Here is a 15,778-nt window from a genome sequence, read left to right as displayed (position 1 = left end):
GGGTGGTGGAAGATGGAGTCAGTCTCATAGACATAGAAGCAGGTGCAGACTGATTACCTATGGGTGTCGACACAGAAGTTGTGTCTGGCAGATCCTTTACAGTACCCCCCCTTTTATGAGGGGCCACCGGACCCTTTCTAGGTGGACCTGGTTTATTGGGGAAACGAAGGTGGAACCTCCTGAGCAATACCCCAGCGTGAACATCCCGGGCGGGTACCCAAGTCCTCTCCTCAGGCCCGTATCCCCTCCAATGGACCAGGTACTGGAGGGAGCCTTGGACGATCCTGCTGTCCACAATCTTGGCCACCTCGAATTCTACCCCCTCAGGGGTGAGAACAGGGACCGGAGGTTTCCTCGAGGGAGCCAAGGACGGGGAGCAGCGTTTAAGGAGGGAGGCATGAAACACGTCGTGTACTCGAAAAGATGGGGGCAACTCCAGTCGGAAGGAGACAGGGTTAAGGACTTCAATGACCTTGTATGGCCCTATAAACCGGGGAGCAAACTTCTTGGACGGAACTTTAAGGCGCAAATATTTTCACGATAGCCACACCAGATCCCCGACCACAAACAAGGGGTTAGCAGAACGTCTTCTATCTGCCTGAGTCTTTTGTATGCTCTGGGACGCCTCTAGGTTCTTCTGAACCTGGGCCCAGACTGTGCACAGTTCCCGATGAACGACATCTACCTCGGGATTGTTGGAATTACTAGGTGAAACGGAGGAGAACCGTGGATTAAACCCAAAATTACAGAAAAAGGGGGAGACCGCTGACGAGTTACTGACCCGGTTATTAAGGGAAAATTCGGCGAGGGGAATGAATGAGACCCAATCATATTGCCAGTCAGAGATAAAACACCTTAAATATTGTTCTAGAGACTGATTAGTCCTCTCAGTTTGGCCATTAGTTTCAGGATGGAAGGCAGAGGAGAAGGATAGATCAATCTCCAACTTTTTACAGAAGGCTCTCCAAAACAATGAAACAAATTGTACCCCTCTGTTAGAAACAATATTGACAGGGACCCCATGGAGACGCAGGATGTGTTTGACAAATAAGGTAGCTAACGTCTTAGCATTGCGTAGTTTCTTATGGGGCACAAAGTAAGCCCGCTGGTCGGGACCTGGGAGTCTTGGACCTAGCACAAACTTCACAAGCGGCGACGTAGGCCTTAACGTCTTTCAGCAACCCAGGCCACCAATAGTTTCTGGCAATGAGGTGCTTGGTACCCAGGATGCCTGGATGGCCAGATAGGGAAAATCATGACTCTGCACTAAGTACCCTTAGCCGGAATTGCAGGGGAACAAACAGCTTGTTCTCAGGAAGGTTCCCGGGAGCTGAACCTTGATCAGCCGCAATTTCAGAGACTAAATCAGAATCAATAGAGGAAATGATTATACCTGGAGGCAAAACACAAGCAGGATCTTCCTCCGAAGGAGGGCTGGCCATGAAGCTACGTGACAGTGAAACAGCCTTAATATTTTTAGACCCAGCCCTATAGGTGACCAAAAAGTTGAATCTGGTAAAAAATAATGCCCATCGAGCTTGTCTCGGGTTTAGCCTCCGGGCAGATTCTAGGAAAACCAGATTCTTGTGGTCGGTAAGGACCGTTACCTGGTGCCTAGCCCCTTCCAGGAAGTGGCGCCTCTCTTCAAATGCCCATTTAATGGCTAAGAGTTCGCGGTTGCCAATATCATAGTTACTCTCAGTGGGCGAAAACTTCCTGGAGAAGTAGGTACAGGGGCGTAGATGGGTGAGGGACCTGGTACCCTGGGACAAGACAGCCCCCACTCCCACCTCGGACGCGTCAACCTCCACGATAAATGGCTCCATTTGGTTGGGCTGAACCAGCACTGGGGCCGAGATAAAGCACTTCTTAAGGACCTCAAAAGCCTGGACAGCCTCAGGAGGCCAGTGGAGGAGATCAGCACCTTTGCGAGTGAGATCCGTAAGAGGCTTGGCGATGACCGAGAAGTTAGCAATAAATCTCCTGTAATAATTAGCGAACCCCAAGAAACACTGTAACGCCTTCAGGGAGGTAGGTTGGACCCATTCCGCCACAGCCTGGACCTTGGCGGGGTCCATGCGGAATTCATGAGGAGTGAGGATTTGACACAAAAACGGTATCTCCTGCACCCCAAACATTTTTCGGTCTTAGCAAACAGTTTGTTTTCCCGAAGGGCCTGGAGCACCTTCCTGACCTGCTCAATGTGGGAGGACCAGTCCATGGAAAACACAATTATGTCATCAAGGTACACTACAAGAAATACCCCCAGGTAGTCTCTTAAAACCTAATTTATGAAATTCTGGAAGACCACGGGAGCATTACACAACCCAAAGGGCATGACGAGGTATTCAAAATGACCTTCGGGCGTGTTAAACGCAGTCTTCCACTCATCCCCCTCTTTGATGCGGATAAGGTTATAAGCCCCTCGTAGATCAAACTTAGAGAACCATTGGGCCCCCTGAACCTGATTGAAGAGATCAGGAATCAAAGGAAGGGGATACTGGTTCCTTACAGTGACCTTATTCAAGTTTCGGTAGTCAATGCATGGCCTAAGACCACCATCCTTCTTCCCTACGAAGAAGAAGCCAGCACCTACCGGAGAAGTAGAGGGGCGAATGTAACCTTTGGCCAGGCATTCCTGGATATACTCTCTCATGGCTTCACGTTCAGGACAAGAGAGATTAAATATCCTACCCTTAGGGAGCTTAGCTCCTGGTAACAAATCAATTGCGCAATCGTATTCTCTATGAGGTGGTAACACTTCGGAGGCCTCTTTAGAGAAAACATCAGCGAAGTCCTGAACAAACTCAGGTAGAGTGTTCACCTCCTCAGGGAGAGAAATAGAATTAACAGAAAAACATGACGTCATGCATTCTTTACCCCATTTGGTAAGATCCCCAGTATTCCAGTCAAACGTGGGATTATGCAACTGCAACCAGGGAAGGCCTAAAACCAAATCGGACGATAATCCCTGCATCACCAGTACAGAGCACTGCTCCAAATGCATGGAGCCAACAAGGAGTTCAAACACAGAGGTATGCTGTGTAAAATAACCATTAGCAAGAGGAGTGGAGTCGATACCCACTACCGGGACAGGTTTAGGCAAATCAATCAATGGCATAGCTAGAGACATAGCAAATTCCACAGACATAATATTAGCAGAAGACCCTGGATCCACGAAGGCACTGCCGGTAGCAGACCTACCACCAAAAGAGACCTGAAAGGGAAGCAAGATTTTATTACGTTTCATATTTACGGGAAATACCTGTGCGCCCAAGTGACCTCCCCGATGGTCACTTAGGTGCGGAAGTTCTTCCGGCTGCTTATTCTTATGCCTAGGACAGTTGTTCACTTGATGCTTGTCATCCCCACAGTAGAAGCAGAGACCATTCTTCCTGCGGAACTCTCTACGTTGTTGGGGGGACACGGAGGCCCCGAGTTGCATAGGTACCCCCGAGTCTTCCGTGGAAGAACGAAGCAACGGAACCTCGGGAGGCATCATGGGGGAGTCAGAGGAGAAAACACAAACACGTTCAAGTCGTCGTTCCCTGAGACGTCGGTCAAGTCGTACCGCTAAAGCCATAACCTGATCTAGGGAGTCAGAAGAGGTATAGCTAACTAGCAGGTCTTTCAGGGCGTTCGACAGACCCAATCTAAACTGGCACCTTAAGGCAGGGTCATTCCACCGAGAACCCATGGCAGAACAGGGAGATACCTCCCTGCTCTGTCATAGTGTTCCATAGCATTTGCATCCGAAGGACGCAGACACTATTGAATGTGGTGTTGCTACCGCTGTAGCAGCCATAGCTGCTGCTAGCGGAGACTCCAGGCAAGGGGGAGGGGGGGCTCGTGCCGGCTGGTAGTAGCCGCTATGGCTGCTACAGCGGTAGTTACGCCACTGGTGGTTAAGACTGCAAAGTATATATGTCACTGGCAGGCACTGCGTATATTCTGCCACATACCCTATAAACCACTGTAACTCAAAACACAAAAATGGGTATGTATAAGTCAAAAACGTATCTATAATGAGATAAACATGTGAATATCCAAAATATATTTATTTATTTACATTTAATACACTACACAGAAGTTAAAAACATTTAAAATTAGCATTAAAAATGGCATACAAGAATCACTGGGAGGGGGGGGGGGGCACCATGATAAGTGGCAAACAAATTGAAACCCCCACTCACTCACCTAAACCCCTAGAACAGACGTTCAATAAATGAAATATTTGGAGGAAAAATATATAAATGTTGCATCAAATAAGCATCAGATCAGCATGTCCTGTTCTTGAACCATGAGGGGAGATTGGGATTGAAAGCCCCACGCGTATCGTCACAAAGTGACTTCCTCAGGGGTTAGTTTGCATATGAATGCATAGTGCTATTATATAGAGTAATGAATGAATGGTAATTATGAGTTCAATAGTATGCACCCTAGGGCGCACTTACCTCACTTCCGGCTCCAAATGAACAGGTGTGATGACTCAAATGGCCATCCGCTCGTGCGCAGCGCGCATGTGCTGAAGCCGACACCATGTGCACCTGATGGCGGCCCCGGCGAACGCGCAGTGCGCCCGGCAGGATGGCAGGCGCCGTGGGAAGCCAACTGTTTCTGCGCACGCGCGGATTACCGCATCATGTTGTCATGGTTGCGGTCCCGACGCGTGCGCAGATATGATAACACGCAATTGGCTTCCCACGGCGCCTGCCATCCTGCCGGGCGCACTGCGCGTGCGCCGGGGCTGCCATCAGGTGCACATTTGTGCCATTTGAGTCATCACACCTGTTCATTTGGAGCAGGAAGTGAGGTAATTGCGCCCTTGGGTGCATACTATTGCACTCATAATTATCATTCATTCATTACTCTATATAATAGCACTATGCGTTCATATGCAAACGAACCCATTTTTCCTCCAAATATAGCCTAGCCTTACATAAACACTTCAAGGGCATCATACACGATGGAACCTGTCAAAATCGTGATGAATCCAACACACTTAGGAACTTAGGGTTGTTGGTCCCCTTTCATTTCTACGACCTAAGTCTAAGCTTACTCCCCCCTTCTCTCAGTACAGCCACATCGACATTTTTGTCAAGATGGTCTCTAATGATCTGAAGAAACTCAGAGGTGATAGATCGAAGATTTTGGGCAACCTTAGTGACAATGAAAGAATGGCACTGGATGATCTGCGTAAGAATGATAATTTGGTCCTAAAACCCTCCGATAAATGAGGCAATATAGTGATCATGGACCGTGATGACTATGTCTGCATGGTCCATAGATTACTCGATGACAATACTACCTATGTCATTCTAAAGGGCAGCCCCACGGATGGTTTCCTATCAGAATTATATACTCTTCTCACTGAGGCTAAAAGGAATAACCTAATTACTATGGACGAATTTAAACGTTTATATAATCCTACTCCAACTTTAGCAACATTTTATGCCCTGCCAAAGGTTCATAAGGTCATTCGCCCTCTCCCTGGCAGGCCTATTGTATCAGGAAATGATAACCTGACACAGGGAATTAGCCTCTACGTGGACAAAATTTTGTCACCCTTTGTTTCTTCCTTATCCTCCTATCTAAAGGACACTAAGGACACTGTCACCAGGATCCAGGAGATCAACGTTACTCCCACTACCGTGATAGCTAGAATAGATGTGGAATCATTATATACTAATATTCAGCACGATGTTGATCTTACTGCAGTTCAACACTTTTTGAGTACAAAAGGCACCCAATTTCAGTTACACAATGAATTTGTGTTATCACTCTTACGTTTTTTGCTTACACATAATTTTTTTGTCTTTGATAAAAAATATTATCATCAAATAAAGGGCACGGCCATGGGCAGTGTTTGTGCTCCTACTTACGCTAACTTATTTTTGGGGTGGTGGGAAGACACAATTGTCTGCAGCAGTCACATGGGCTGTAACGTCATCCAGGAATGTCGGGCCGGATGTCGAGAGGGACGCGTCACCAAGGCAACGGCCAGGAGACCGGACTGGAGGAAGCAGAAAGTTCTCGGTAAGTATGAATGTCTTTTTTTTTTTACAGGTTACTCTATATTCTGATCGGAATTCACTGTCCAGGGTGCTGAAACAGTTACTGCCGATCAGTTAACTCTTTCAGCACCATGGACAGTGACTATTTACTGACGTCGCCTAGCAACGCTGCCGTAATGACGGGTGCACACATGTAGCCACCCGTCATTACGGGGCCTCATGCACACGACCGTAAAAACACCCGTTATTACGGGACTTAATTACGACCCGAAATAGCGGGCCAATAGACTTCTGTTAGCCACGGGTACCTTCCCGTTTTCTCACGGGAAGGTGCCCGTGCCGTTAAAAAGATAGAACATGTTCTATTTTCTTATTTTACGGGCTGTGCTCCTATACTTTATAATGGGAGCACGGCTCGGAAATACGACCGGCTGCCCGTGGCCGGCCGTGCTCATCTCCTGAAATACTCTGTGCTGCCTTAAACTCTGTGGACAGGTCAGGATCCTGTTTCTTTTAAATGCTGCTGGGGAACCCGCTCGATCCACTATATAAGGCTGTGCTACAGTGCAATGGTAAGAGCAGAGTTCACAGCAGTATTTCAGGAGATGAGCGTGTGGATCTTGTGCGGGGTGGTGACTTGCCAATCATGTGAAGGTGTTATTGAGGACAGGAGAGGAGGAGAGGTAACAGACTGAGCTACGTAATGGTAAGAGCAGAGTTCACAGCAGCACTGAATCTGCACGCTCCTCTCCTGAAATACTCTGTGCTGCTGTCTACTCTGCTCTTACCATTACGTGGTGACTTGCCAATCATGTGAAGGTGTTATTGAGGACAGGAGTGGAGGAGAGGTAACAGACTGAGAGCTACGTATTTTTTACAGTGTATTTGGCTGCTTTTTTCGGCCATGGCCATTGAGCGCCGCAGGCAAAAAACACGAAAACCGCTTTCTCTGACTCCCATTGATGTCAATGGGAGGTCAGAGACGGAAACGCCTGACGAAAAGGCATGATGCTTCTTTTCCCCGCGAGCGTTTTTTTACGTTCACGGGAAAAAAGTGCCTCCGCCTCCCATTGAAATCAATGGGAGGCGTTTTTGGTGCAGCTTTCGACGCTGGTTTCCGCATTCAAAAACAGCGCCAAAAAGATTTGTGTGAATAGGGCCTTACATCCATGTATGTGTCAGACGCAATGCACAAACATTGGGTGATATACTGCATATGTGATTTTGAACCTCCAGTAAATAGGAGATCTGCCACAAAGGAGCATCAACTGAGGTCCATTGACCTAAACTTTTTACTAGTCTGGTGCCTGGTCTAGCACAATGCTCAAAGGTAATCATTTATCCTTTGTATTTGTTACGATCTGTGGGTATGTGGACCCACTGGACCGTACAGCCGTAGCAAGATAGCAGCTGGCCAAACAGTGCACTATGTCAATGTATAGATATAGTCCAAGCACAAGGGTACCTGTAGTCGTTCAGAGAGTAATGGAGGCTCGGCACAGACAGGACCTTAGCAGCAGACACCAGGCGTGGTGTAACACAGCAGGCGTGACCGGGGGCACAACACGACTCCACCTTTCTTAGGCACATGAACAAAGGTAGCACAGGATACAGGAAGCAGGACAGAGGAACACTGGGAACAGGCTAACACTAAGGGACCATTTGCAAGACTAACACAGGTAAACACAACAACACTCAGACAATTAATTGAAATGGCAGAGCCCTTTTTATAGTCCAGGGTGATCATGGGCTAATTACAGATATTACTCATGTGTGTGCACTGGCCCTTTAAGGCCGTGCACGAGAGCGCGCATGCACCCTACAGGAACCAGTTCAGCGATGTGGAAGTGAGTGCCGGCATCTCTCAGGAGGGAGATGCTGCCTTGCACTCACTTGCCCATGGCCACGGATGTTGGGGGGCAGGTACGCACGACAGTCTGCGGCTGTGGACATTACAGTATTCTTATTTGAATTGTCCTCTTCATAGATTTCCATGGATCACCTTCTTCTTTTGTTTATGTATCACTGTTCGGATTCCAGATTTTATTGTTTATTTCTCTATAAAAACGACTGTGCTTTCAGATCATCACTGTCTACATCACAATTTACAGTATTGTCCAAATAGGATAAATGGGCAGCACAGTAGAACAACAACCGGATAGCAGGGTGCAGGCCTCCAGGAACCCGACTTAGAAATCCCCAGGCATGTACCCGGATTCATGTAGCCGCATGGGGGAGACGCCAAGCCCGGACGAAGGCAGCTGCCGAAACGCGCGTCGGGCTTGGCGTCTCCCCCATGCGGCTACATGAATCCGGGTACGTGCCATTTCTCATTTACCTAATGCACATGGCTATTTTGTTATTCAGATCTAGGTTGTACTGCTCCTAAATCAGTCTCAGCTATACTGCTACATGACACTAACCTATATTTACTGGTTATAATTACCAATACCAGTTAATGGTGCTACAGACATTAGAGTCACCTGATCTAATTCCTTACACATATGCTACATGTATTGAGCTGTTCACTGAATTAACATTTAACCCTGGGTCCTTGTTATTTTCATCAGTACCTTTTCATGTATTCCGTGTGGGCTGACGCCCTTTTAGGCCTCATTTACACGAGCGTATTATACGCGCGTGCGACGCGCGTGCTTTTCACGCGTGTCGTACGCACCTATAATAGTCTATGGGGCTGTTTAGACGATGCGTGATTTTTGCGCTGCGTGAGTGCGTTGCGTAAAACTCACGACATGTTCTATATTCTTGCGTTTTTCACGCAACACGCACCCATTGACTTCAATGGGTGCGTGAAAACAACGCATGCCACACGGACGGTCCTGCGTTGCATGCGCGAAAATCACGCAAGAGCTGTCAAAAGGATGAATGTAAACAGAAAAGCACCACGTGCTTTTCTGGTTACAAACATCCAAACGGAGTGTCAAATTAGAGATGAGCGCACCGAACTTCACCGGGTTCGGCCGAACTCGTTTTGACCGAACCCGGCAAAAAATGTTCGGGTACGCGACGTCAGGAGACAGTCACTGCCCACGGTGCTCAAAGACTTAAACTGTTTCAGCACCATGGACAGTGACTTTCCATCACAATATACATATACGTGTAAAAAAAAACAGAAGTTCGGACTTACCGATAAGTCCCGGCTCCTTCCTCCAGTCCGACCTCCCGGGATGACAATTCAGGCCAAGTGACAGCTGCAGCCAATCACAGGCCAAGCACAGGCTGCAGCGGTCTCATGGCCTGCCGCGTCATCCTGGGAGGTGGGGCCGGATGACAAGAGAGGGACGCGTCACCAAGGCAACGGCCGGGAGACCGGACTGGAGGAAGCAGGCAGTTCATGGTAAGTTTGAACGTCTTTTTTTATTCACAGGTTGGTGTATATTGTGATCGGCATTCACTGTCGAGGGTGCTGAAAGAGTTACTGCCGATCAGTTAGCTCTTTCAGCACCTTGGACAGTGACGGGCGTCGACTACCTCATCTCTATGATGGCGGCTGCGCGAAAATCACGCAGCCGCGCATCATACACGGATGACACACGGAGCTGTCAATTGCCTTTTGCGCACGCAAAACGCAGCGTTTTTTTGCGCGCGCAAAACGCACACGCTCGTGTAAATGAGGCCTTACACTGTATGACTCATTTTTAGGCCTCACTTACACGAGCGTATTATACGCGCGTGCGACGCGCGTGCTTTTCACGCGTGTCGTACGCACCTATAATAGTCTATGGGGCTGTTTAGACGATGCGTGAATTTTGCGCTGCGTGAGTGCGTTGCGTAAAACTCACGACATGTTCTATATTCTTGCGTTTTTCACGCAACACGCACCCATTGACTTCAATGGGTGCGTGAAAACAACGCATGCCACACTGACGGTCCTGCGTTGCATGCGCGAAAATCACGCAAGAGCTGTCAAAAGGATGAATGTAAACAGAAAAGCACCACGTGCTTTTCTGGTTACAAACATCCAAACGGAGTGTCAAATTAGAGATGAGCGCACCGAACTTCACCGGGTTCGGCCGAACTCGTTTTAACCGAACCCGGCAAAAAATGTTCGGGTACGCGACGTCAGGAGACAGTCACTGCCCACGGTGCTCAAAGACTTAAACTGTTTCAGCACCATGGACAGTGACTTTCGATCACAATATACATATACGTGTAAAAAAAAACAGAAGTTCTGACTTACCGATAAGTCCCGGCTCCTTCCTCCAGTCCGACCTCCCGGGATGACAATTCAGGCCAAGTGACAGCTGCAGCCAATCACAGGCCAAGCACAGGCTGCAGCCAATCACAGGCTGCAGCGGTCTCATGGCCTGCCGCGTCATCCTGGGAGGTGGGGCCGGATGACAAGAGAGGGACGCGTCACCAAGGCAACGGCCGGGAGACCGGACTGGAGGAAGCAGGCAGTTCATGGTAAGTTTGAACGTCTTTCTTTATTCACAGGTTGGTGTATATTGTGATCGGCATTCACTGTCGAGGGTGCTGAAAGAGTTACTGCCGATCAGTTAGCTCTTTCAGCACCTTGGACAGTGACGGGCGTCGACTAGCCTCATCTCTATGATGGCGGCTGCGCGAAAATCACGCAGCCGCGCATCATACACGGATGACACACGGAGCTGTCAATTGCCTTTTGCGCACGCAAAACGCAGCGTTTTTTTGCGCGCGCAAAACGCACACGCTCGTGTAAATGAGGCCTTAACTGTTTGTCTTTCTATCTGTTAATAAAGAAAGTTTTTTCTATTACATATTATTTTGAGTGTACTTGACCTCTTTCTCTTTAGGCTTCTTAGTATACTTTTCCTTTTCACCAGTTTTGATAAATTTCCCCCAATGGGCCTCATTTAGCAAATCTGTAACTGAAAAACTGGCCTTGTTACCCTATAGGAAGTAGGAACCAATAGTGACGTTTTAAATTTCCTAATGAAGTTTAAGATATGTAAGCTGAGCTTTAATTGGCTGCTATGGGCAACAAAGCCAGTTTTTAAATTAGGCCTGCGTGTGAGCCTTCTGTCAGAGGTATATGCTGTATACCTCTGTATTGAATAGCTTAGTCGACTGTACTGTAAAAGGTATACCAAATGTACACTCCTGTTATACGTCAGGTCAATGTGGTCCTATGAAAACCTTTGGCGTTATTTGTGCCAAGAGCTTTCCCTGCGCATACACTGAACATACACTGCAAACGCAGTGTGAATTGAGCCTTAGACAGTTGCTAAATAAAGCCCAATAGCAGTAGTGATGATGAAATCAAACTCCAATCTACATGTTAGACCCTAGATCCTGTAGAATTATTTTTTTTAATTCTAATGTAATTTTCTTTATTTTGCTATGTTTATCACTACAGGTTATCAAGCTTTTGAGCAATAAAAGATCACAAGCAGTAGGAATATTAATGTCCAGCCTTCATTTAGACATGAAAGACATCCAACATGGTAAGTAGATATGTAAACACACCAGTAAGTTTATTTATAGTTATAATCAAGTATAATTTAAGATTGGGCTTCATCAAATATAATATCTCCAGACACTTTAATTAAGTACGTAATGACTAACTCTAATCATACATAATCTTAAAAATATTCTGAATTTGTTTTGCCAGACTAAGGCCACTTTCACATGATAATATTTTAATCAGTAATTTACTTCAGTATTTCTAAGGGCCTGTTCACATCAGTGTTGGCCTTCCGTTCGGCTTTCCGTTCATCTGTTCCGTCAGAGGAACAGATGAACGGAAAGTATAGTTTCCATTTGCAATACTATGATTTCAATGGTATTTTTTGGGTTTCAGTTTGCCTCTGTTCCGCTAGGTCTCCGCTTTTTTTTATTTTTATAGCGCCACACCCTTCACTATTGTTTGCGTGAAAATTTATACAGTGAAAAAGTATAATGAAAAGATTTTTCTCCTCTCTTGTGTTTTGGACCCACTTCTGAGTTTGGTTTACAAATACTGATTCAAAATACTGCCATGTGAAAGTGGCCATAAAAACAGGGAATCTTGTTGCATTCAACAAATTGTCTAACCATCTGCTTGACCGCCTAAATTAATAAACTGAAATTTATGTATAAAGCATATTGAATATACACTTTGTGCACAATTGTTAGGCAAGTTATATTTTTGAGGATTCATTTTATTATTGAAGAACTACAGTGCTGTCGGTCAATCCAAAACATTAATAAACCTCAAACCTGAATATTTAAGGAAGTGTGCTGAATTATTATGTAACTAAACGAAAATGGAAAATGTTCCCATCCCAGTTGTTTATTTTGATCTGTTAAAGCGAGACAAATAAACGAAACAACTCAAAATGTACAAATAAACACTTCAGACATTTAAAAAAAAAAATCAGTGCCCTTCTTTTCAATAACCATCATACGCCTTCCATCCATGAAGTCTGTCAGTTTCTTAATCTGTTGACGATTACGTTTTTGTGCAGCAGCAACCACAGCCTCCCAGACACTGTTCAGAGAGGTGTACTGTTTTCCTTCACTGTAAGGGTATGTTCACACGCTTAACAAAAAACGTCTGACAATACGGAGCTGTTTTCAAGGGAAAACAGCTCCTGATTTTCAGAAGTTTTTTGAGCAACTCGCGTATTTGGCGGCGTTTTTGCAGCATTTTTTACAGCCATAATTTGGAGCTGTTTTCAATAGAGTCTATGAAAAACGGCTCCAAAAACGTCCCAAGAAGTGTCCTGCACTTCTTCTGACGAGCCGTGATTTTACACGCCGTCTGTTGACAGCGACGCTTAAAATTACACCTCGTGGGAACAGAACATCGTAAAACCCATTGAAAGCAATGGGCAGATGTTTGTAGGCGTATTAGGGGCGTTTTTTCAGGCGTAATTAGAGGCGTAAAACTCCCGAATTACGTCTGAAAACACTGCGTGTGAACATACCCTAAGGCCTGATTCACACGAACGCTGCGCATCTCGGACGTGAAAAACTGCAGTTTTTCACGTCCGAGGTGCATCCGTGCTCAGTGCTGTGGGACGCGATGTCACGCATCCACCATATTTGAGAGTCTATGGAGGGATGCGTGATGCGTGAAAAGATAGGACATGTCCTATTTTCCCACGGACCCTTCACACGGTCCATTGAAACAACGGCTGTGTGAACGGCCATATTGAATTACATAGGTCCGTGGGACGGCCGCTATTTCAATGGCCGTCCCACGGACGTTTTCGTGTGAATCAGGCCTAAGGGTATGTTCACACGGCCTATTTTCGGCTGTTTTTTGGGCCGTAGACGGATGAAAAATCGGAAGCAGAACGCCTCCAAACATCTGCTCATTGATTACAATGGGAAAAACAGCGTTCTGTTCTGACGGGCCGTTTTTTTACGCGGCCATTTTGAAAAACGGCCACGTAAAAAAATGGCAGCGAAAAAGAAGTGCAGGTCACTTCTTGGGACGTGTTTGGACCTGTTTTTCATAGACTCTATTGAAAAAAGCTCCAAAGACGGGCGTAAAAAAACGCTGCGAAAATCGCGAGTGGCCTTAAAAAACATCTCCGTATTTTCAGACGGTTTTAGTCTAGCATGTGAACATATCCTAAATCTGCCGTTTCAGAAGGGCCCACAAGTTCTCAATAAGGTTTAGGTCCGGTGAGTAAGGGGGCCATTATTCTTTCATCTTTGAGGCCTTTCCTGACTAGCCATGCACTGGAATATGTCGATGCATGCGATGGATTATTGTCCTGCATAAAACTAATGGTTTTCCTGAAAGACGCAGACTTTTTCCTGTATCACTGCTTGATGAAAGTGTCTTCTAAAAACTGGCAGTAGGTTTGGGAGTTGATTTTTAGTCCATCTTCAACAGAAAAAGGTCCTACTAGATCAGGGGTCTCAAACTCGGCCGGGTAAGTGGGCCACATATAGAAAAAATGGGAAGTTGACAAAGTTACTTTCAAATTTCATACAATACAAAATTATTGTTAATCAATTAGTTATTTGAACTACTATAATAATACTACATTACTATAATAATACCGCTAGGTTTAAAATTTTAGAGAATTCTCCACGTGCTTATTTCAACAATCCAGTCTTTCAGTTTAAGTGTCGCTAAATGCAGTCTGGCGGCTCAGTTGGCAGAGTTTGGCAGACACACATGTCCAGATTGGGTAGCCCCTTTTTAGATAGTGCCACAGTGCCCTCTGTAGATAGTGTCAGAGTGCCCTCTGTAGATAATGCCACAGTGCCCTCTGTAGATAATGCCACAGTGCCCTCTGTAGATACTGCCACACCCCCCTAGATAATGCCACAGTGTCCTAGGTAGATACTGCCACACACCCACTTGTAGATAATGCCACAGTGCCCTCTGTAGATGCTGCCACAGTGCCCTCTGTAGATGCTGCGACAGTGCTCTCTGTACATGCTGCCACAGTGCCCTCTGTAGATGCTGCCACAGTGCCCTCTGTAGATGCTGCCACAGTGCCCTCTGTAGATGCTGCCACAGTGCCCTCTGTAGGTGCTACCACAGTGCCCTCCGTAGATGCTACCACAGTGCCTTCTGTAGATGCTGCCACAGTGCCCTCTGTAGATGCTGCCACAGTGCCCTCTGTAGGTGCTACCACAGTGCCCTCTGTAGATGCTACCACAGTGCCTTCTGTAGATGCTACCACAGTGCCCTCTGTACATGCTGCCACAGTGCCCTCTGTAGATGCTGCGACAGTGCCCTCTGTAGGTGCTACCACAGTGCCCTCTGTAGATGCTACCACAGTGCCTTCTGTAGATGCTGCGACAGTGCCCTCTGTAGATGCTGCCACAGTGCCCTCTGTAGGTGCTACCACAGTGCCCTCTGTAGATGCTACCACAGTGCCTTCTGTAGATGCTACCACAGTGCCCTCTGTAGATGCTGCCACAGTGCCCTCCGTAGATGCTGCCACAGTGCCCTCCGCAGATGCTGCCACAGTGCCCTCCGCAGATGCTGCCACTTCCCCCTAGATAATGCCACAGTGTCCTCTGTAGATGCTGCCACAGTGCCCTCCGTAGATAATGCCACAGTGCACTCTGTAGATAATGCCACAGTGCCCTCTGTAGATACTGCCACACCCCCCTAGATAATGCCACAGTGTCCTAGGTAGATACTGCCACACACCCACTTGTAGATAATGCCACAGTGCCCTCTGTAGATGCTGCCACAGTGCCCTCTGTAGATGCTGCGACAGTGCTCTCTGTACATGCTGCCACAGTGCCCTCTGTAGATGCTGCCACAGTGCCCTCTGTAGATGCTGCCACAGTGCCCTCTGTAGATGCTGCCACAGTGCCCTCTGTAGGTGCTACCACAGTGCCCTCCGTAGATGCTACCACAGTGCCTTCTGTAGATGCTGCCACAGTGCCCTCTGTAGATGCTGCCACAGTGCCCTCTGTAGGTGCTACCACAGTGCCCTCTGTAGATGCTACCACAGTGCCTTCTGTAGATGCTACCACAGTGCCCTCTGTACATGCCGCCACAGTGACCTCTGTAGATGCTGCGACAGTGCTCTCTGTACATGCTGCCACAGTGCCCTCTGTAGATGCTGCCACAGTGCCCTCTGTAGATGCTGCCGCAGTGCCCTCTGTAGATGCTGCCACAGTGCCCTCTGTAGGTGCTACCACAGTGCCCTCTGTAGATGCTACCACAGTGCCTTCTGTAGATGCTGCGACAGTGCCCTCTGTAGATGCTGCCACAGTGCCCTCTGTAGGTGCTACCACAGTGCCCTCTGGAGATGCTACCACAGTGCCTTCTGTAGATGCTACCACAGTGCCCTCTG

At 47.2% G+C, this 15,778-nt stretch overlaps 1 protein-coding gene across 1 annotated transcript in view; it reads left to right on the top strand.

The window, feature by feature from the left end:
- FMN2 (formin 2) overlaps positions 1-15,778 on the top strand; it is a 302,966-nt gene that overhangs the window by 100,744 nt on the left and 186,444 nt on the right. The window contains exon 7 of the mRNA XM_075862445.1: positions 11,374-11,461. Within this exon, the coding sequence (XP_075718560.1) occupies positions 11,374-11,461 (88 nt within the window). The remainder of the gene's footprint in view (positions 1-11,373; positions 11,462-15,778) is intronic.

Source organism: Rhinoderma darwinii, chromosome 4 (assembly GCF_050947455.1).
Source record: "Rhinoderma darwinii isolate aRhiDar2 chromosome 4, aRhiDar2.hap1, whole genome shotgun sequence".
NCBI lineage: Eukaryota > Metazoa > Chordata > Amphibia > Anura > Rhinodermatidae > Rhinoderma > Rhinoderma darwinii.
The sequence above is the reverse complement of the archived record's forward strand: the minus strand, read 5'-3'. Positions and strand labels throughout refer to the sequence as shown.